The 22,745-nt window shown below is 36.6% G+C and overlaps 1 protein-coding gene across 2 annotated transcripts in view; it reads left to right on the forward strand.

The window, feature by feature from the left end:
• The window catches only part of LMBRD2 (LMBR1 domain containing 2), a 41,110-nt gene that overhangs the window by 5,419 nt on the left and 12,946 nt on the right, over positions 1-22,745 (forward strand). For both annotated transcript variants that reach the window (XM_044917168.1, XM_021700487.1), the window contains exons 2-11: positions 4,318-4,554; positions 4,814-4,911; positions 6,398-6,493; positions 9,250-9,417; positions 10,608-10,818; positions 15,582-15,656; positions 17,088-17,201; positions 17,566-17,749; positions 20,853-21,034; positions 21,577-21,710. In XM_044917168.1, the coding sequence (XP_044773103.1) occupies positions 4,381-4,554; positions 4,814-4,911; positions 6,398-6,493; positions 9,250-9,417; positions 10,608-10,818; positions 15,582-15,656; positions 17,088-17,201; positions 17,566-17,749; positions 20,853-21,034; positions 21,577-21,710 (1,436 nt within the window). In that variant the 5' untranslated portion in view covers positions 4,318-4,380. The remainder of the gene's footprint in view (positions 1-4,317; positions 4,555-4,813; positions 4,912-6,397; positions 6,494-9,249; positions 9,418-10,607; positions 10,819-15,581; positions 15,657-17,087; positions 17,202-17,565; positions 17,750-20,852; positions 21,035-21,576; positions 21,711-22,745) is intronic.

A 22,745-nucleotide genomic window follows, 5' to 3' on the forward strand; every position in this document is an offset into this window, starting at 1 on the left:
TTTGACATCTCTAAAGTGTCCCTGTGGATCTCACCTTTCCTGTAGACTGGGAGAATCTGGTGTCCTCCTTGAATCACTGCCTGCAATTTAGTTTTGCTGTTATGTAGTCCTTGACTTAGGTGCAGGGGACTTGCTGCAGATCCCTGCTCCCATGAGTCATGGACAGGTTAACAGGATTAGTGATTTATGAAACCCTTGGCTGCTTTTTTCAAAAAGGCAATGGACAGCGATGTGACTGGAGGACATTTTTAAGACTTCCTGGACTATTTAGTACAAACATTTAAGTTGTTTCTATGTTTTCATGTTTAAATAATGCTGCCATGAAACATTATAGGTAAATCTTTGTTCACATTTTGGGTTTTCTTTAAGTTATTTGGAGAGGAATTTCTAGGACAAGAGATATGTACTTATTTTAAGGTCTTTGGTATATATTGCCACATTGCTGTACTCCCTGGTGGTAAGTTCTTTTCAGTAAGCCAAACCTGAGTTGTCTAATCTTTATTTTTTTAGATTTTAATTAACAGTGATTTTATGAATTTAAGATATAAGTAACTAGATCAGATGAAGGAGAAGGTGCACCTAGCTTTGAACACAAAATTTTTCAGTTGAAAGAACCAAAACAAGCTATAGGATATAGGAGTTCATAAAGAACCTTGGAAAGTGCTGTCATTCTGGACTGTAAAAAAAATAATTCTTCACTTGATGAAGGCATAGATATCCTTGGGGGTCTATTATTCTGTTTAACACACCATCTATTTCTGTTCAAGCTGAACTCCTGTTGTCTTGTTATGACACAAGGTTAGGCCTAGGGGTCCCACTAAATTGGAGAAGAAAATTGGGGTTTCCCTAATCTGAGATGAGAAAATAATAGTTTTAAAGTCTGTATCTTTGACCTTGTACCTAAATTCAAGTGAGGAATTATTTTTTTACAGCTTTGGTTACTAATATGACTAGATTATCCAGATTTTCCCAGTGAGATCAGATGAGCCCTTAAAAGCAGAGTTTCCTCCCAGCTGAGGGTGGAAGAGAAAGTCTGAGATTCTGAGCCTGAGTAGGATTTGAAAAGCCATTGCTAACTCTGAGGTACACAGGGCCACATGCAAAGACTGGGAAGAGGCCTCTGGAGCTAAGGGCAAATGCTAGATGACAGCCTGCAAGGAAATGGGGATCTCAGTCCTATAAACATAACAAACTGAATTTTGCCAATAGCCTGAATGAACTTAGAAGTACATTCTTCCCGAGAGTCTCCAGAGAGGAACACAAACCTGCTGACACCTTGATTTCTATCTTGAGAATTTAGTTGAACCAAGTTGTGCCTGGACACCTGACCCACAGAAACTATCATATAAGGGTGTTGTTTTAAGCCTCTAAGTTTATAGGAATTGTTTTTAGCAGGAATAGGTGACTAATACACTGAGAATGGGAAGAGATGTAACCAAATCATTTCTTTATTACTAGAATAAAGGATCCATAATTCTGTTTATTCATCTACAAGATTTTAAAGTACTATGAATCAGACTGAAAAATTGACAACCGTTATAAAAAAATATTAGTAGCTAGTAGCAAATTTATAACTGATTTTGTTGTTTACTTATGCCCATAATCTTCCTACCTGTTATTAATGTCTTTATGTATTTCCTTTTTGTCTTAGTTTTTTATGCATGTTATAATAAATGTAAAAATGTGTGAATTGAGGGTTCTTTTCAATTAATATTATGGTAATTTTCTAATGTTATGAAATAATCTTAACAAACATCATTTCTTACACTTCAATAATATTCCATCATTTGCTTCTGCCATACTTTAGCATTTCCTTGGTAATCTCTGATATTCAGTCTTTTTTCTATGATTACCATATTCCTTGGACTGGACAATTTCAGGAAGATAAACATCTAGGTCAAACTGTGAAGGGATTTTCAAATAATAACTGTCTTACATTTAAATTCACATTGAATTACGTTTTTTTAAAGCTGGATCTTGAAGGAGGTAATGGTTTTCATCAGCACACTCTATATTGAACTATCCACTTAATCTTTTCTTGGCTTACAAATAAGATTTGACTTACTCTTATTGTGATGGTATAGGCTTTTTTCATAGAATATGAAATTTGAAATTTTGAGTAGTAGTAATGACAGTTTTAATAAGTCTTTGTGTTGTAATAAGTATTTGTTATATCAATTTTGGAGACCATAACAGGAATTTTATGTTGTCTTTATAGTCAGCATTAATAAAAATAGTGTATATACTGAAGTATAGAGTAAGTTTTTTATTCATTTATTCATTCAACAAATACTTTTTGAGTATCTACTGTATGCTAGACACTATATTAGAGACTTGGGAGGTAGTACTGAATAGTCAAGTCTCTGCTTTCATGAAGTCTGGGGGATAGAGGGGGGGAGGAAGGGGTTACAGGGAGACAATAAATGTAAATATACATTATATTAGGTGGATAAGTGCTTTGAAGAAAAACATAGCAGGATGTGGTGATAGTGATGAAAGGGGGTCGATTTTCGATATTTAAGAAATATGAAAATACTGGTTGAAATGCACAGAGGAATAGAAAGTACTTCTATAGTGAAGAAATAGTGAAGAAAATAGTTTATTATATGTGATTTTTGTTTGTGATATTCCATGTAAGGATATTTCTTATATGAATTTAAATTTAGCCTGATAATACCCAAACTTTCTTTATTTGTTTTATAACTAGTTTTGGTTGGAGATGTTGGTGTATTTTATTGATTCTGCCTTATTTTATTCTGCATCACAATCTTGATTCTCTGTTAAGATATTAATTGCTTAGAATACTGTAGTCTATGGACAAACAAAAATGCCTAAAATTGATTTTACAAAAGTGAAAAGAACATACTGCATTCAGTTAGTAAAGGTAAATTATTTTAGGGATGCCTGGGTGGCTCAGTTGGTTAGGTGTCTGCCATCAGCTCAGGTCATGATCCCAGGGTCCTGGAATCGAGTCCCGCATTGGGCTCCCTGCTCAGCGGGGAGCCTGCTTCTCCCTCTGCATGCTGCTCCCCCCGCTTGTGCTCTCTCTCTGACAAACAAATAAATAAAATCTTAAAAAAAAAAAGGTAAATTATTTTATAAGAGTAAAGAGATAACAAACCATTGCTGATGTCTCTGTTATCAGCATTTATAATTAAAAATATTCTCAAGTGTATGACTTTATTCAATAATCATTGATAAATTTTTCTGCATTTAATAGTAAGTTTCTTTAAAGAAAATAAGATTTATATAGCTAATGGAAAGTGATCAGTATGCAGTTGACCCTTGAACAATGCAGGAATTAGAGGTGCCAATCCCTTGTCCACTCGAAAATCTGTGTATAACTTTTGACTCCCTGGAAACTTAACTATTAATAGCCTGCAGTTGACCAGAAGCCTTACCATAACATAAACAGCTGGTTAACAGTGTGTGTGTGTGTGTGTTTGTGTGTGTGTGTGTGTGTGTGTGTTTTACTGGATGAACTTGATATTTATTTTGTAGTATGAGTATTTTTTTGTTGAAATATAATTAATATTCAACACTATATTAGTTTCAGGTGTACAACATCATGATTCAACATATATTGTATGTAAACTATATACTCACAATAAAGTAAGCTACAGAAAAGAAAATGTTACTAAGAAAATCATAAAAAAGAAAATAAATTTATAGTACTCTATTTATCAAAAAAATCCGTGTGGAACTGGACCCACACAGTTCAAACTTATGTTGTTCAAGGGTCAACTGTATTTTGTGAAGCAGTAAATAAATAAGAATTTCAAGTTGTTAAATTTGTTAGACAAGATTATCACAAGAAAATAAAACTGTTTTAAACAGGAAATGTTACTTTCAAATGCTCTTTTTCATGCTCTCTCTCCCTCTTTTGGAACATTTTAAGTAATGGGTTATGGATGACTTAGAAAACTTTATTTTAGAAAATATCTCATTTCCTAGGATCTAGTTAGTAGTGTATTTGTATTAAATTTCTATTGGGACTTATAACCTTAAGGAACAAACTCCAAATGACACTATTAAAACTGTTCACATTTAGTATTCTTATATTGTAATATTTTTAGAACTAGTGTAATTTTTATTAAGATAACTTTTTTCCTGAAGATATAATTTATGTGAAATTTTTAAGATCTGCTTTAAAAAATAAGATGTATATTTGAGAATAAGAATTATCCTTTTCCTTTTATTTGTAGTTCAATGTAAAGACTGACGATTTTCCAAAGAATTTATTAGTAAACGAATATTTAGGAAATTTTCAAGTGGTTATTTCCTTTGTTAATGCTGCTTTTTTTTTTTCTTTTCCAGTTTACAGATATGACCCAGACCTGTACATGAGTGACTTTGGTTAGTCAGAGTGAACATTCAATAATGAGCGGTGCAGCTTTGGGACTCGAGATTGTTTTTGTCTTTTTTCTGGCATTGTTCCTACTTCATCGATATGGAGATTTCAAGAAACAGCATAGACTTGTAATTGTCGGAACACTGCTAGCTTGGTATCTCTGCTTTCTTATCGTCTTCATACTGCCTCTGGATGTTAGTACGGTAAGAGGTGAAACTGAGTTTTGGAATTCAGAAGGCAGTTGTAATCATACAGCATGTTTGAGATATGCTAGTTCTTAAGACAGCTAAATTATATAAGGTTATAATGAATATTTTGTATGTAAGTCTTACTTTAGGAATTTGATCATTAAAAAGCATAGCCAGGAAGGTAATTGGTGGATAGGTTGATATCCTCCAGTATCCCTTAAGTACTTGGTAACCTTTTGGTTTTCATTTTTAAACCTTGTGTTCACTGATTTAGACTATATACAACCGGTGTAAGCATGCTGCTGCAAACTCAAGCCCTCCTGAGAACAGCAACATCACAGGATTATATGCACCTGCTACCCCGGTCCCCAGGTATTTGCTTCCTGTTTGTTTGTTTATTTTTAAAAATAGGGTAGAGGAGAAAAAATTGCTTTAAAATTGTCAGTTCTTACCATTTGGATTTTATAAAAGTTGATCCTTACTCATCCCCCCCACCTCACTTCTATCCTTTGCTAGTAGACTTTTAATTACTTTGTATTCTATTTAAATTTAAATCTTAAATAAATTTTAAATATTTATTGGTGCACAAGGCCTTTTATTAGACGCTAAGGAGAAACTTGGAGAAGAGCTGATTTTTTTAGCCCTGGTTCTCTCTCTTACTAAGAATGTGGCTTCCAATGGCTATTTTTTTTCTCAGCCTTTCTCTGGTCTAAATAAATGAGGCATTCATTTTCTCTTTTACCCGATTTACAAGGTTGTATAAAGGGTAAGGAGATTATTCTGTATGTAGGGTGTTCCTTTCATATTGTGCATTCTTTGAAATCACTATAGTTTTATTTTTTATTTTTACTCTTAAAGATTTTATTTTTAAGTAATCTCCATACCCAAAATTGTACTCGAACTCACAGCCCGAAGATCAAGAGTTGCACACTCTTGACTGAGCCAGCCAGGTGCTCCAAAATCATTTATAGTTTTAAACTGAGAATAAATAAAGTTCATATTATCGAAAGGTTATGTTAAATTCTTATCAAACTTCCAAGTAAAAAACTTTAATAAATGTTGACTATAGCTTTTACCAAGGCTTTAAGTAGTGTTTGCATGCTTCTTTATGCAGCTTTTATTATTTTTTTTAATCTAACCTGAATAAGGGTAAATTTGAAATGTAGATGTTACTCTCCTTTGAAGCACATTAAAAATCAGATATAGATCAGCAGCCGTTGTGAATTGCTAGAAGCTCCTGGACTAAATGATATCCTACAGTCTAGGAAGACTATTAATGGAGGAATCTATGGTCAGATATACATATCTGCAGAAAATTCAAACAATTATATACAAATGCTGGCATCTCTCTCCATGGGAGCTATCCTACAGTGACTGAGTTTTAAGGCTCCAGCTTCAGGAGTTAATCACCTAATGTCTTTTGCCTCCCTATTCCCCCCTCCCTGGAAAATAACCAACGCAACAAATGGGGTGTGTATTTTATTTATTTTCTTTCTTTTTTTCTTTATCTTATTTAATTTTTCTTTTTTTTAGGGGGTGTGTATTTTAAAGGTAATCAAATCAGATTTAGTTTCATGATGCTGTCACATTATCAGTCTATTAGGTGAACATTATGCCCTCTTTTTACTCAAGAACTAAAAATACACTGAAAGTTGAAAATTTAAATGGCATTCCTTTGTTTCCCTTCTGTGTGTTTTTTTAGTTTGATAGTCTGCTTTGGATTACTAGTTTTCTGTGAAATTTTAGAAGTTAGAATCAGTAACTTAATATCTGAATGTATGAGCTTTGCATGCATAAATTAATTGTATAATTTAAGTAGTCATCATTTATTAATTGGCTATAAATTGTTATTAAACAGCCAGCATCCATGTTTCATGCCATGGAGCTACATTCCTGATGGAATCATGCCAATTTTCTGGAGGGTAGTATATTGGACATCACAATTTTTAACATGGTAAGTGGCAGTGGAGGATAAAAAGTTCTTTAAATTTTGGCTAAAGTAAAAAGAAAAAAAAAGTATGCTTTCTTCACGAACCTTCATCTTTCAGAATTCAAGTGTTACTTATTTTTTTCTTTAATCTGTATATTCTATTTTCTGCTCATTCAGTTCTCTCCCATCTTAAAAGAAATGAAAAGAAGAAAACAAGGCAAACGAGAAATAGAAAAGAGAAACAAAAAATTTTTCCTGTCACCGTTCCCCTCCAGTTAGTGCCTTCTCTCTTGACCTTCTTCGATTCAATCTTCTTCTAGTCCCAGTTTTACATGAAACTGCTCTTGCTAAGGTCATCATTGTCTCCTGGTTTTCTTTCTTTCGTCTTAGCCCAACCTGCTGAATTTCCTTCATGGGTTCTATTTCTGTGGCCCATTTCCTAAATGTTGGTGTTCCCTAGGGTCCGATCTTTGGTCATCTTGTTACCTGATCCTTCCTGTATAGCTCTAATTATAGCTATAGCCCCGATGTATTCCAAATGTTTCTACCCATTATAGCTTTGTCTTCTTGTTTGTTTGTTTGTTTAAGAGAAGGGGTGGTGGGAGAGGCAGAGGGAGAGGGAGAGAGAATCTTAAGAAAGCTCCATTCCCAGCGCGGAGCCTATCGTGGGGCTCGATCTCACCACCCCGAGATCATGACTTGAGCCAAAATCAAGAGTCAGAGGCTTAACTGACTGAGCCACCCAGGCGCCCTGAAGCTTTGTCTTTCTGCTGTGCTCCAAACACATTATTCACTACGTACTGAGCATTTTAGATACTCTGCAGGCAACTAAGCTCTAAAACTGAAGCTAGTGAACATCGCATGAGAAAAATCACACAGCAGAGTAGAGTAGCACCCCTGTAAATTCATGTTCATTGAACTCATCTGGGCCCTCAGCATTGCCAGACTTTCCTCCTTTGTGTCTCTAGTCTGCTTGCTCTTCATTCTCCACAGCAAGACTTCAAACCTCAAACCTCTACTGTTCTCTTTGTGGCTCTTTCTCTCTCTTTTACGGCCTAGAATCAGTCACCTTCTCCCTTGTAGAGGACTTTACTTTCTACTTCACAGTGAAAATAGAAGTCATCAGATGGCAGCTCTTCAGCCTCTCGCCAGCACACCTACCAACCCATCCTTTTCCCTTCCTCTCAAAGAATGAGTCACTCTCAAAGTGACTTCAGAGTGAAATCCCTCTTCCTGAAATCTGGACCCATCTCCTTCAGCTCTTGTTACCTATGCCTGCAGCTTCCAGTTTCAACAAAGCATACACAATTCTCTCATCCTTTTAAAAAAAAGAAAGAAAAAAACCAAAAAAATCTCTCAAATGCAGCCCTTTCCGGCTTCCTGGCTTCTAACCTTATTGATCTACTCATCACAGCTTAATTTTTGGAGGGAGACTTTTTTCTTGAAGTATAAATTGGTACAGAAAAGTGACAAATTGTGTTTAGTTTTACTTTTTTCAAAGTGAATACACCTGGATAACCAGCACTCAGATGGTATTATAGAACATTAACAATGTTTATGCTATATCTAGAAGCTTCCCTCATACCCCTCTCCCAGTCATACCCTCCCAAAGGTAGCCGTGATTCTGACATCCATCCCTATAGATTAGTCTTGCCATTTTTGAGCTTTGTAAACATGGAGTTATATAGTATATATTTTTCTGCATCCCTTTTTTGGCTCACAAATTTGGAAGATTCATCTATGTTGTATTGTGTGTATCAGTATTCTTTTCTTTTTCATTTCTGGAAAATATTCCATGATATGAATATGCCACAGTTTATCCTACCCAGCCAAACTTCTCAAGTGAATTGTCTACATGTACTGTCTTCATTTACTCATTGCTCACTCTTTCCTCAACCCATGGAATCCTGTTTTCTAGCCCCACTTCTCCACTCACATACAAGTCTTCATTGACTTGACTTCTTGGCAGCATTTGATTATTGTTTTCTCTCTCCACTTTGAAACACTTCCTTCTCCTGTTTTCTCCTCCATATGCTCCTTGGTTTTCTCCCATCCCTCTCTGCTGTTCTGTCTCTGTGTCCTTTGCAGGCTCCTCCTCCTCCTGTTTCTCTCCCTCTCCTTTAAAAGATACTCTTTCTCAGGGCTTAGCCTCAGCTCTTTCCTTCTCCTTCTAAATCTCATCTACCAGTGTCAGGTCAGGTCAGTTCCACCCCTCTCTCCTGAATTCTGAAGCTGGATAGCCAACTACTTCCTGTGTGGCTCCTTTGAGATGTGTCCTAAGTATTTCAATTCAGTGGATTCACAGCCAGTCTTCTCGCCTCCTGCTTCTTACCACATCGCCACCCCTTACCCTCTCCCACGTAGTCCCAGTTTTGTTCCCTTTCAGTCCATTCTTCCTGCTGAAGCCTTATCAGTCTTTAGAAGACTTCAATTTGATCATGTCTCCTGTAAAGAAAAAGGTTCCTCGTCTGAATGCAGTCCAAAGGCTTCACAAAGACTTTAAAGGCTTTTTTTTTTTTTAAGATTCATCATAAGTCCCTCACACTGTTGTACTCTCTGCTGGTTGGTGTGACCAGAAATGTGCTTTGCTCTCTCCAAAATTTAGTATTACAAAAATACTCAGTCATATTAGAGTTTGTTCAGTATTAATAATTACTCAAGATCCTATTTATTTGTGAAAAGAACTACACATTAAAATTGAGATTCATATAATTCTGGTATTTTGAGATTAAACAGACATATCAATTGGTTCTTTAATCATATTTTTTCCAACCATCTAGGATTCTGTTACCTTTTATGCAGTCATATGCAAGATCAGGAGGGTTTTCCATCACTGGAAAGATCAAAACTGCACTGATTGAGAATGCAATCTACTATGGCACCTATTTGCTGATTTTTGGAGCATTTTTAATTTATGTAGCTGTGAACCCACATTTGCACTTAGAATGGTAAGAAAAGTTGCCTTCTTAACATTGTTTCTGTGTGTATTTGCATTTTTAAAATTTGTTTTTATCTCACATGCGCAGATAAACACATTTCATTGAGAAACGTATTGTTATGTGTTTTCTGGATTCCTCAAGAAGAAATCTAAATAATCCCTATTACTAAGAAGAAAAAAATAGAATAATATATTTAAATATAGCTATTAGATGGACTAATGCTTTGTCTAATAGCTCTATGTTAGAAGTATTAACCCTTATGATTTTTTTTAAGTTTTTATTTAAATTCCAGTTAGTTAACATGCAGTGTAATGTTAGTTTCAGGTGTACAATTTTGTATATGATAAAATAACTAGTTTTCTTTTTTCATTGGAACTTGTGAATATTTTTTTAAAGATTTATTTTAGAGAGAGAGAGCGGGTGCTCACACACACTTGAGAGGGGGTTGGGCAGAGGGAGAGGGAGAGACAGAATCTCAAGCCGACCCCATGCTGAGCTGGAGCTCAGTGTGGGGCTCAGTCTCACAACCCTGAGATCATGACCTGAGCAGAAACCAAGAGTCGGATGCTAACTGCCTGAGCCGCCCAGGTGCTCCAGAACTTGTGAAAATTTTTTCTTTTGTTCTGACTGTAGTTTGAGGGCATATTTCTCTCTGATGTTAAGTTCAGACATTATAATAAAATTGAAATCTGTATTATACTTGTGATCTATGTAATATATGTAAAGAGATAGAGCTCAGAAATTTAGGAATAGAGCAGTAATGATAATTCTCACTATTGCATTCCTGAGATTTGTGTCGGTGTGCCTCAACATAAGTTAAACATTTTTTAGGCTTTAAAATTTTTTCAGGCTTCTCTTGTTAATACTGAGTAAGATAGATCCTAATGAAAAAATTTGGACAAAATACATATATTTTTTTGCCAGGAATTATCCTAGATTTTAATTATAACTGTAGTGGAAGCAGTGTTAAAGTCTATTTCTGCAGTCACGCTCTAACTTCCTCTTAAAACATGCAGATTATCTGCTGTTGCTAAAAGAGTAGCTGAGGCTTGGGAGATACAATTTTTTTCATATAAAATCCTAACCATTCTTTAGGACTGTTTTCTGAAAAGCTATTTAATACTAGTTAGTTCTATTTTACATTTTTGTTAGAAAAATTTATCTATCACAGCTCTCTGCTTGTGTTTTCCCTTTCTCAGGAACCAGCTTCAGACAATTGGGATAGCTGCCGCAAATACATGGGGCCTGTTTCTTCTCGTGTTGTTACTGGGGTACGGTTTGGTAGAAATTCCTCGGTCATACTGGAACGGAGCAAAAAGAGGTTATCTACTTATGAAAACGTATTTTAAGGCAGCCAAACTGATGACAGAGAAAGCAGATGCAGAAGAGACTTTAGAAGATGTCATGGAGGTAAGCAAGTTCCAACCTTACAGTCAGTCATGGTTGTTTTTTTGCTGCTGTGTTAGCACATCGATGGGCTTTACCCTGGATGTTTGGTGATGTGCGGTCCTTCAGAATGTCCCGTCCGTTAGCATGACTTCTTACTGGCCATTCAGCTTCATGAGATGTCCCCTCCACCTTTCAGCTACCAAAGAGTCAGCGCGAATATGTTCAACAGTGCAGGGTTATGCTTGTCATCTTGGGATAACTTTGAATAGCGCCCCTCTTTTACTCTTAAAAGACTCCCAGATTAGATGATCAATTAATGGTTATGCTGACATGCCTTCCCTGGTCCTCTAGACTCTTAGACATTCCGCACCCATTTTTTTAAGTGAATGAATAAATGAATAAAAGAATATATGTTAGGATTAAAAAAATCTGATGTTGGCTTTTTTACATTCATTCCCTACAAAATGTAAGAATGGTAGCAGAAGACATTGATTCAAAATGTAGGAGTAAATCTACAAATAGTAGTCTGTTACATTTCCTCAGGCATCTGATGGCTATTATAACATTTTTCAAAAGAAATAATTTATGTTTGATAATTTTTGTATTTGTATCTATGTTTATTTTTGAAAATTGGAATTTTTTTAAAAAACATGAAAATTTATATTTGGTAATATATAATTATAATATATAATACATAAATGTAATAAATATATAAATAAATATATAATAATTTTAAAAAGATAATTTTTTTTTTTAAAGATTTTATTTGCTTATTTGACAGAGAGAGACAGTGAGAGCAGGAACACAAGCCGGGGGGAGTGGGAGAGGGAGAAGCAGACTTCCCACTGAGCAGGGAACCCGATGTGGGGCTCGATCCCAGGACTCTGGGATCATGACCTGAGCCAAAGGCAGACGCTTAACTACTGAGCCACCCAGGCACCCCTTAAAAAGATAATCTAAATTTGATAGTGTCTGCCTTAAAAGTTGGTACTAAATTCATTTGTTTCAGATTTGAGGAATATTGGTTACACCAGTTACTCAATATTCCTTTAAGAAACATAAATCCAGCTAATTATGGCAAGACCTGGATTTGGCTAGGAGAAATCCTCAGTCGCTGAAGAAAGATGGATTTTGTTGTTGTCGTTTGTTAAGTAAGAACCCTCTTCTGAAGAATAGGATGTGGAAAATTAGGACTGGCATTGGTGCTTTCTTTGTTATTTTAACACAGGTATAAGGTGTAAGGGATTTAAAAATTTTTAGATTTAGAGAAAATTTTCTGTGTAAATTAGATACCACTCTCTTTATTGAATATATTTGGCATACTATGTTGTATAAATTTAAAGTGTACAAAATGTTAATTTGACGCATTTATGTATTGTGTCAAAAAGAGAAACCCCTCTTTCTGTAATGAATGTTTTGAAAATAGCAGCAGGTCTACATAGATAGCAGAACTCCCGCCCTTTCTCCCCCCATCAAACATCGTGATTTGTCAGGTATGAATTTCTTTGCCTATATATTTCAAGGGAATTTGGGATCTTTTATGTTTTTCTGAATATCTAAAAATTTGTAAACTTGAGAAAGTGTTTTCATCACTTAATAAATACTTGTCTTCTTGATGTGTTAAGTGCTGTGCAGAACTGGCCATTAGGATACTAACTGCCTGGAGTGGAAAATTAGACACTATATGGCCAATGTGACATGATTGGTGAATGATACGAAGGCAATGCTGTAGTATAGAGAGGTTTCACTTCTGAATAGTGATCAGAGGAGGAAGTGAAATATGATCTGGGTCTTGAAGGATGGATAGAATTTTCATAGCTGACAGCATCCTGGTCAGGTATCAGGTTTTAAAACCAAATTAATTGAGTATAAGGTTGATGTGGGAAAGATAAAAGCTTGTAAGGTTTGAAAGACAGGTTGTAGCCAAAAGAGCAGGGCCATGAATGTCAGACTGAAAAGTCCAGACTATCTTTTGAAAGCAGTGAGGAATCATTAACACCTTGCAGTGGAAGAGACCTGATCCTATATGTGGTTTCGGATGATCTGTCTGATGGAGGTGTGCAAAATAAGGCATGGAACAAGAATATGCATAGTTTGAGAAAAAAAAAACAACGTTCCAAATACACCTTTAACATCACAAAGTTTAGTCACCTTTTTTTGGTAATTATTAATTATATTTTTCAGCAATCCATAAATTCTCCCAAATGCAGTTTTGTAAAAACCAGTTTAGCATTTTATATGTTTTTCTCTGAAGTGAATATATACAATTGTGTGTCTGTTATTTTTCTTTGAAGCGTTAATAAACTTCTAAGCCATATCAAACATTCAAAAGGTATTTGCTAGAGGCCTTCAAGAGATCACCTCTACCTTTAGTCATTTTTTAAGGTGGAGAATTTGGAGGAGGGGGAAACAGCTACTTATTCCCACTGAAAATTGCCTATTAGCCTGACTTCATAGATGTTGTGTGCCCTGCCTAGTGATTAGGCACAGTAATATCAGTGCTCGAAGTTTTGTTATTTTATTTATGAAGAAAATAAGCAATATTTCAAATACTTTCCACACTTCATAAAAGTTATGAACTTTTTTTTTTTTTAAAGATTTTATTTATTTATTTGACAGAGACACAGCGAGAGAGGGAACACAATCAGGGGGAGTGGAAGAGAGAGAAGCAGGCTTCCTGTTGAGCAGGGAGCCCGATGTGGGGCTCGATCCCAGGACCCTGGGACCGTGACCTGAGCCGAAGGCAGACGCTTAACGACTGAGCCAACCAGGCGCCCCAAAGTTATGAACTTTTAAAGGAACCTTTTAAATTTATAACAGCTATAGTAAATATCAATAATTAACTATTTCAGTACTTATTTTTGTATAATATGGCTCAAGAATTTAAAGGAAAAATACAGTATTTTTACGTATAATGTATAACCAGACTGTATGGTTCATATTCAGAGTTGTGCTAACAAGTCAACAAAACTTGAAGGCAATTTAGTAATAGAAAACTGTAATGCAGTGATGATTCAAGCGTCTTTTAAAAACCCAAGTCTTACCCTGTTACTCCCATATTTAGGCCTCACTCACTGACCTCAGATAAACTTACTCTAAGGCCTTCTGGAGTGCTTTGCTTTTCTTCAGCCTGATCAAGTGCTGCTCAGGCGCTTACCCTCCTTTTCCCCCTGGTCACACTGTACTTCTTTCAGTTCCTTGAAGCTCCTTGTGTACTTCTGCTTGGAGCCTTCGGACAGGCTGCCCCTCTGTTTGGAATATTCTTGCCCCCTCCTTTGGTTGGCTGACCTTACTCCTACTCATGCTTTTTATCTCAGCTTAAATGATCAGTTTATCAGAAGGCCTCCCACACTAGATTACACAGCACTTTCCATACCATTTCTTCTTGAGTAGTGTCTGTTTTTCTCATGAAGCTAAGCTCCTGACAGGAGCAATGTCTGCTGGTACAAATTATTCATAAGGTCTATGTATTTTCAATTTTGATGGGTATTACTAATTTACCTTTCAAAGAGGTTATATAATTTTGTCAGAAAATTGTTCTTATTTTTAAAATTTGTAATTGTTTTTAGTGAGCTTGACTCTCTTTCCAGACATTTATCGACCAATAGTATTTCTTATGTGTCTTCCCAATTTTCGCTTGATTTGTAAGCACTCTCCATATATTAAGGGAAGTGGATTTTTTTTGTCATATAAGTATTTTTTTCATAATTTTGTCTATATGCCAGATGGTTTCCCTGACTCCAGTTTTGTATCCCTTAGGGCCATTCTCTTGTCTACAATCAGAATGTTCTTTTTAATACCCTGGTCAGTTCTCTTGCTTCCCAGCCCTTGGATATGCCATTGCTTTTGCCTAGAACAGTGGTTCCAACTTTTAAAAAATTTCATTAGTATTATAGAATATTGTTCTTTGGGAACTACTTCGCAAATCCCTTTATACCTTTCATACTCACTAAATTGCTTCTTACCTCACCACCAGCCTGCAATCTTTAAAGTCCTGTAACATCCTGTCTTCCTACCACACCCTCCAGCATGGATTGTGGTGACTTTCCACCTAGCACAGTGCTGGCATCTAGTGTGCTCTTAATAAACAAATGTGGAGGGGCGCCTGGGTGGCTCAGTCGTTAAGTGTCTGCCTTCGGCTCAGGTCATGATCCCAGGGTCCTGGGATCGAGCCCCGCATCTGGCTCCCTGCTCCGCGGGAAGCCTGCTTCTGCCTCTCATACTCCCCTTGCTTGTGTTCCCTCTCTCGCTGTCTCTCTCTCTGTCAAATAAATAAATAAAAAATCTTTATAAAAAAATAAACAAATGTGGAATGAGTCAGTAGTTGGGACTGCTTTAGAGGATTCTCCCATTGGAAAGGAGCAGGTGCTTTGTGATGCTTGCTGCCTGTTGCTTCCTCCAGTTTCTTCACCATATTTTAGATGATGAGATAATTGAGCTTCCTGAGCAGGGTGGAGGACCACAGCATCACAGTTTGTCTGATCCTTCATGACTTTTTTATAATGCTTACTCATCTTTGTGTACCAAGTAAGCAAATGATAAAGGAATAAATCTTAGAAAGTAGTAAAAAACCTGAGGGTATAGGCATTGCTATTCTAGCACTATGTATTTTTTACTTATGTTCTTAAGAACTTTTATTCAGCAAATGGAGCTTCATGTATATGCTGAGTAGTTTGGGTTGAAATTAAACTTGTGAGAACATATATAGTACCTAGAACAGTCTCATTTGAAATGTATGATGTACAGAAATGGAAATATTTTTATTCCTCTTACTGTTTTTATAGGAGGTTCGTAAAGTGAATGAAAGCATCAAGTATAACCACCCATTGAGAAAATGTGTTGATACTATACTTAAAAAGGTAATTAATCATACCCTCATCTTTTTTCTTTCAACATACACATTTTTAGAACAGAATATTGTAATAAAAATATGAGAACAGCCTATGACTGAGGTCTTCCCATCTCCTTTCCATTTTCATGGAAATATTAACTGTAAACCAGTAGTAATCTGCACATAGAATTTGTTCAGTTGTTATTACAAGTTTGACATTTAATTATTGGCAGTATTTTTCATTGAAATGTGGATGTAGAGGTTATGTTAAATGATGTATCATCATTGCTATGACGCAGTGATGGAGATGGACCTTCACAGTTTCTAAGTGTCATTGAATGTGGTCCGTACAGACCTATCTCCTTAATAAACTAGGGCCTCAATAATCTCTTTTACTCACTTCCTACATGTCAGTTTACGGTATATGAAGTACATTGTAAAATGAATGACCCTATGAGATATTTAACACAGACAAGAAACCATATAATTAAGGTTTTGCTGCATTGAGATTGAATTAGGGGTATTCATATACTTCTAAAATGATTATTCCTAAAATGAGCTGCTCGGTCGTTGTCTTTGCAACCGTAGAACCACTGAACTATTTTTTTTTCCTCTATTTTATTATTCTTATTTTTTATTTATTATTTTTTTAAAAGATTTTATTTATTTATTTATTTGACAGAGAGAGAGAGAGTGAGAGCAGGAACACAAGCAGGGGGAGTGGGAGAGGGAGAGGGAGAAGAAGGCTTCCTGCCAAGCAGGGAGCCCGATGCGGGGCTCGATCCCAGGACCCTGGGATCATGACCTGAGCTGAAGGCAGACGCTTAACGACTGAGCCACCCAGGCGCCCCTTTCCTCTATTTTAAATCTATTATTCTGATTATTAGCTAATGTTCCCTTCAGCTAAGATGATGGTCATGAGAATCAGTTCTCTAATCATTTCTCTTACATTGCTATCTTTTGAGACCTATTTGGGGAGATTAAGTAACTTGCCCAAGTTCAGGTAAGTAAGGAATAACTAATAGGGCAGATGACTCCAAATCATGTATGTGTTTGTTTTTCTGTACCATGCCTTTTAAAAATTCAACATCTTGGATTTGTTGTGATTCTTCTTCATTTTTAGCTAGGAAAATAATTGACAGTTTTATCAGGTGCCTGCATAGCCTAATCCTCTCAAATACTAGTTGCTTCATGTAGGTTAGCTCCCTTCCCTACCACAGCTAGTATATCTGATCATAAAGGTTAATATTAATAGGGGTACGAAGGCACTCAGTACATCTAAAACATTTTGAAGAAAATGTCAGCAACTAAAAATCCAACTGTTTAGAGATGCCAATAAAGGAAGAAGATGTTTTTGCGAAAATTAGATATGCCCCAGAATGGAAGATTTTATAATAAAAATAAAATTTTAATTTTTTTGCAAATGAGATTTTTAAAAAAATTTACTTGTCCCTTTTAGTGCCCTACAGAGTATCAGGAAAAAATGGGTAGAAACATGGATGATTATGAAGATTTTGATGAAAAGCATAATACCTACCCAAGTGAAAAGAGTCTGGTAAAACTACATAAGCAGGTAACTTTATTAATAATAGCTTTTTTACTTACTGATGATTTTAGTTAGATTTGTAATTACTGCCCACAAAAAGGGAATTTGGAGTGAATGTGTATTTGAAACTTTCTTTGATCCTGTGCATTATTCTTTGAAGTGTTTTAACTGTGTGTTTCTCAACGGGGTACTCTTGGTATTTGGGGAGGGAGAATTACTCACTGAGCCAAATTGTTACATATATCATAGAATATTAAGATCCTTGGCCCAACCCAGCAAATGCCACTAACACTTCCCCACTGTTTGATAACCAAAGCATACTATCTAGCAGGAAGATGAAACACTATTGGATCAGAACACTGACAGATATAACCCCCATTCTCTTTTTTAGGTGATTTATTCAGTTCAGAGGCACCGTCGAACTCAAGTACAGTGGCGGATTCTTTTGGAGCAAGCGTTTTATCTAGAAGATGTAGCAAAAAATGAAACTAGTGCCACTCGTCAGTTTGTTCACACCTTTCAGTCACCAGAGCCAGAAAATAAATTTATCCAATATTTTTATAATCCTACAGTTGGTATGTAATTTGACATAAATTTCAAAATTTAGTGATAATTTTTCTAAAGGAAAAAAGTATATAATTTCACCAGTGCAGAGTTGAATTGTATTTCTACCATTTGATGTACACCATGTGGTAATATTATATATATGATAAACTTCCCCCTCCAAAACTATTTTACTGATCGTATAACAGATAATCTATCAGTTTCCACTGTTACTTCACAGTTAATCAAAATCCTATGCAAAAATATATGCAATACATCAGGCATATTATGTATTCATAATATCTACTTAAAATAATGAGAATTTTAAGCAGTTTTACATCACAAGCTTGGGTCCCTTCTTCAGTCTTGACATACTACTAAAACATTCCCCTAAAAAATCGTCTTTGATTATTTACATCTGTTGGTCTACTTACAAGACCGACACTAAGTAGTCATGATTATTTCATTCTCTTTAATGATTATTTATGACATTCTCGTCAAACCTTATCAGATTTAGTATGAAGAACTTAATGAAAACATGCCAAAGTGTCATCATATTAAAACTTCCATTTACCTTATTTATCTAAATAAACAATTATGTTCACTTGATTCTCTTTCTCATGTTTGGTCTTGAGTATGAAGACATATGGCCATAAAATATCTCGTAAAACTTCTTCAGCAGAGATCTTTTCTAATTTAATAAAAGAAATACTTGTTTTCATTCATTCAACAAATATTTGAGAATGCATTGCTATCTGTTGTGGGGTGCTTGGGATATATCAATAAATGTAAAGACAAGTGCCTCGTTATGGAGTGAGAAAAATAGGCAATGTACACGTAAAGGTTTGAAGAAGGTGCTGAGTACGTAGAAGTGGGAGTTCAGGGGAGAAGTCTGGTCTACAAGTATAAATCAGGGCATCATCAGTGTATGTGTGGGCCCTGGGTCAGAACAAAATCAACAAAGAAGTGATTGGGAGAGAGGAGACAAAGTCTGAGGACCAAGCCTGAGGCACTTCAGAAGGCGGACTTCAGCTTGATGCGGAGGTACCAGGAAAAGGCTAAAAGGGGAGTGGCCAGTGAAGTAGGAAGAAAAGCAGGATGGTAAGGTGTTTTGAGGAAAGGGATATGTAAAATACCTTTCCAGATGTTGTAGATGGGTCTAGCGTCATGCACATAAAGCCTTGACCATTGGATTTCAGAGAAGTAAGGTGGAGGTTGAGGGGATAGGAAAGCCCAGTTGGAGTTTAAAAAGCATTAGAAGCAGGGAGAATAGAAAACTCTCAAAATGTTATCCTTATAAAAGAGAGTAGAGAAAAGATGTAGTAGCTGAAGGAGGATGGCAGAGTCAAGACCAATTTTATAGCATGTAATTTGGGAATGATACCTTAGAGGAAATGTAATGAGAGAAGAAAATGGCTGGGATGATGTTCATGAGGAGGAGCGATGCAATGGGAAATAGTGAACAGTGCAGAGAGAATGCCCTTAGATTAGGAAGTAAGGCACAAATGTGCCTGAGCAAGTAAGAAGAGGTGGTGGTGGGAACTTGGGGAGGTTCCCTTCTGCCAGCTTCTCAGTGACATGCTGAGAGTAAGTGTAGGGGAAGAAATTTTGGAGATTTGAAGAAAGAAAAAAAGGTACAAAATAGTTGCTAAGGAGAGAAGGCATGGGAGAAGATTGGTGAATAGTAGTAGGCTAGCCAGGCAGTGCTCAGGGTCCACCTGAAGCTGGGGATTAAAAATTTAGAGTGAGACCAGTCAGCCAAGGTGTGTGTCTCACTTCTGCAGCATATGGGTGGGTGCTCTGTGGGTGCAGGTTCAGAGCAGCTGGAGAGTAGGATCTAGCCAGGCTGTGGTTTCTCTTAGCAAGGGCAGAGAAGCAAGAGAGGGCAAAGAAATTGGGATGTTGGAGAGTAAAGACCATGGAATCGGAGCTGGTGAAGAAAGCAATAGGATACCAGGGTGTTAAGTGGCAATACAAAGGTGGTAGAATGAATGGATCATTGGGTTCAGGTAAGGTCAGTCAGTGGAAATGGAATATTAGGTGAAGATATTGCTTGGAAACAGGGCCACTGTAATGAGATTAAAAGGAGTTATTGGCAGTAAGAGGTTTAGGGATGGCAGTGGGAATGAGTTGTGAAGGTGGGGTGGAGGATGAGATCACAGGAGGAAAGGAGGGCCAGGAAGTGAAAGGCCCTAGGGTACTGAAAAAAGGATCACCAGTGTGGATCTTGAACTCACCAGGAATTGTGCTGAGAGTAAGGCTGAAAGATTTAGAGTGTGAGCCAAGAGCTCAACACCTCAGTGAATGAAGTGAAAATACAGCCTTTTCAATTTGGGCAGCTTTTTTTTTTTTTTTTTTAACTTTTATTTTTTACCTAAAGTCAGACTTAACTGAAAGTTGCCAGAATAGTAGAAAGAATTCTTGTATATCCTTCACCCAGATTCTTCACGTGTTAATGGTTTACCATATTCATTTGCTTTATCTTTCTCTCTGTATACGTATTTTTCCTTAATCTTTTCAGGATTGAATCCTGACGTGATGACTTTTTGCTCCTAAATGTTTCAGCGTATATTTTCTAAAAATAAAGACATTTTCCCATATAACCAAATAAAATGACCAAAATCAGGAAATGAACTTTGAAACAGAGCTGTTATCTATAGACCTTAATCAGATTTTGTAGATTGTCCCAAAATATTCTTTGTTAAAAATCCCAGATCATGCATTGCATTCGGGGTCATGTCCCCTTAGTTTCCTTTCATCTGGACCAATTTCTCAGCCTCTCTCTCTGTTTTATGACATTGATGTTTTCAGAGACTCTAGGCCTGTTTTTTATTGGGTGTCCCCGAATTTGAGTGTGACATTTCCTCATGTTGGATGCAGGTTTGCATTTTTGGTGGGAATACTGCCACAGTGATCCTGTGTTCTCGGTGCTCCGTGGCAGGAGGCACAGGATGTCAGTTTGTCCCGTTCCTGGTGATTATTTGGTGAGGAGGAGATCTGCCTGGTTCCTGCACTGCGAACTTACTCTTTTCCTCTTTGCAGTTATGTATCTTGTACAGAGATATTTTGGAACAATGTAAATACCCTGTTACTCCTGTATGGTTTTCCTAATCACCTTTTTCTTTTATCTTCCAGAATGGTACTGGGAATGTCTCTTGCGACCATGGTTTTATAGGATACTTGCCGTGGTTTTGTCTGTCTTCTCTGTGATTGTTGTGTGGTCAGAATGCACATTCTTTAGTACTACACCTGTCTTATCCCTCTTTGCAGTCTTCATACAGCTGGCTGAAAAAACTTACAATTACATTTATATCGAGGTCAGTTTATTTTGTATGTCATAAACGTGTGTCAGTTCATAGAATAGCTGTCAACTGTTGTTTTTTTCTTTATATATTCTAGTAATGAGGAGAGCATTGAAGTGCCCCGCAGTGTTACTATTCAGATTTTCAAAAATGAGTTTCATCCATTTGCCCAGACTCTAAAAACTAAGAGCTGTGTTTGAGGAGAGATGACAAGGTGCCAAATAGTACAGAATTCTTTTACGAGAATACGTTGAGCCTGTTTATGCCAGTGAAGGCACAGAACTTAAAAGAGTCTTCATGTGGAGAGTTGCCAAGGGAGTGGGAGAACGGGCTCACTTCAGGAGGTAGATTTGACACCCACGGACAGGATGTTGAACTGGTTAAGATGTAGATTTTTTTCCCATAAATTGATTTGCGTAGATGGTTAAGAAAAACTGTTCCCATGTTTAAATTTTAGAACGTCAGTAAATGTTAGCCGGAAATAAAGGATGATGCTCACGAATGTATGCAAAGTGCTCAGGTCTGTTCTTCTTCAACTGGTTTTGCTTGTTTTTCAGATTGCTTGCTTCCTTTCCATCTTCTTTCTCAGCATCTGCGTTTACTCTACTGTGTTCAGGATCCGTGTGTTCAACTACTATTACTTGGCCTTACATCACCAGACTGATGCTTACAGCCTTCTATTCAGCGGCATGTGAGTAGAAGGGTGTTTACAAACACGGGACTGCCTCCACTGCGTGCATTCTATGGATCTCTCATTTACTGCTTGTCCTTTATGGGTGTTCCACTCACCCCCGTATTTATGTGAGCTCATTGATCAGGTTTAAGCATGAGTTAGATGTTTGATTGCTAGCTGAATCCTGCTTGAAGTTTAAGGTTACAGTAGGTTTACTAGGTTAGGGAGGCAAAGAAAGACAACCTGGATTTACAGTTCAGATATTCAATAAATAGGTGAGTAAATACTAGGGCCATTTGAGAGTTTAGAGATTAAGTCAGACCTAGAGAGTTCTGAGATTCCATGGCATCAGACTGCATCGTGAAGGGCTTAAGAAAACAAACAAGAAGAATCTTTGCTAAGAGATTTAGCAAGAGTTTAGAGCGACAGCTCTAGCTTGGGCTATTATTTGTCCCTATTGTTAAATTGTCATATTGGGTATTTAGAAGGGGTGGACTTAGGGAAATTCACAGAGGAATCCATATCTGAAGCATCTTTAAGACTTTTTTCTTTTGCCAGTTTTCCTCCAAATAATTGTAGAGTCATAGGAAGTTGTGAGTGTAGTACAAAGAGTCCTATTAACCTTCACCCAGCTTCCCCGAATGGAGACGTTTTATATAGCTGTTGTATAGTATCAAAACCAGGAATTATACATTGATATATTACTGTTAATTAGATGATAGACTTATTTAGTTCTCACCATTTTTATCCTTAACTTGTGCGTGTGTGTGTGTGTGTGTGTATGTGTGTGTGTGGATTCATGTAACCACCACTACAATCAAGATACGGAATTGTTCGATCACACAAAATAACCCCTCATGTTTCCTCTTTGTATTCACATCCTCCCTTCATTTCCCTCTCCCCGTATCCTCCAACTCTAGTTCTGTGAGGGTCTCTTTTGAGCTGGACAGAACTGAGCTTAGGCAGTTCTTTATACCTGAACTTGTCAGAGTGACATACTTCGATACAACTTCAGGTTTTATGTAGTGAGTACAGCTCCCCTTGAGGATATTG

This window comes from Neomonachus schauinslandi, chromosome 7 (assembly GCF_002201575.2).
Source record: "Neomonachus schauinslandi chromosome 7, ASM220157v2, whole genome shotgun sequence".
NCBI lineage: Eukaryota > Metazoa > Chordata > Mammalia > Carnivora > Phocidae > Neomonachus > Neomonachus schauinslandi.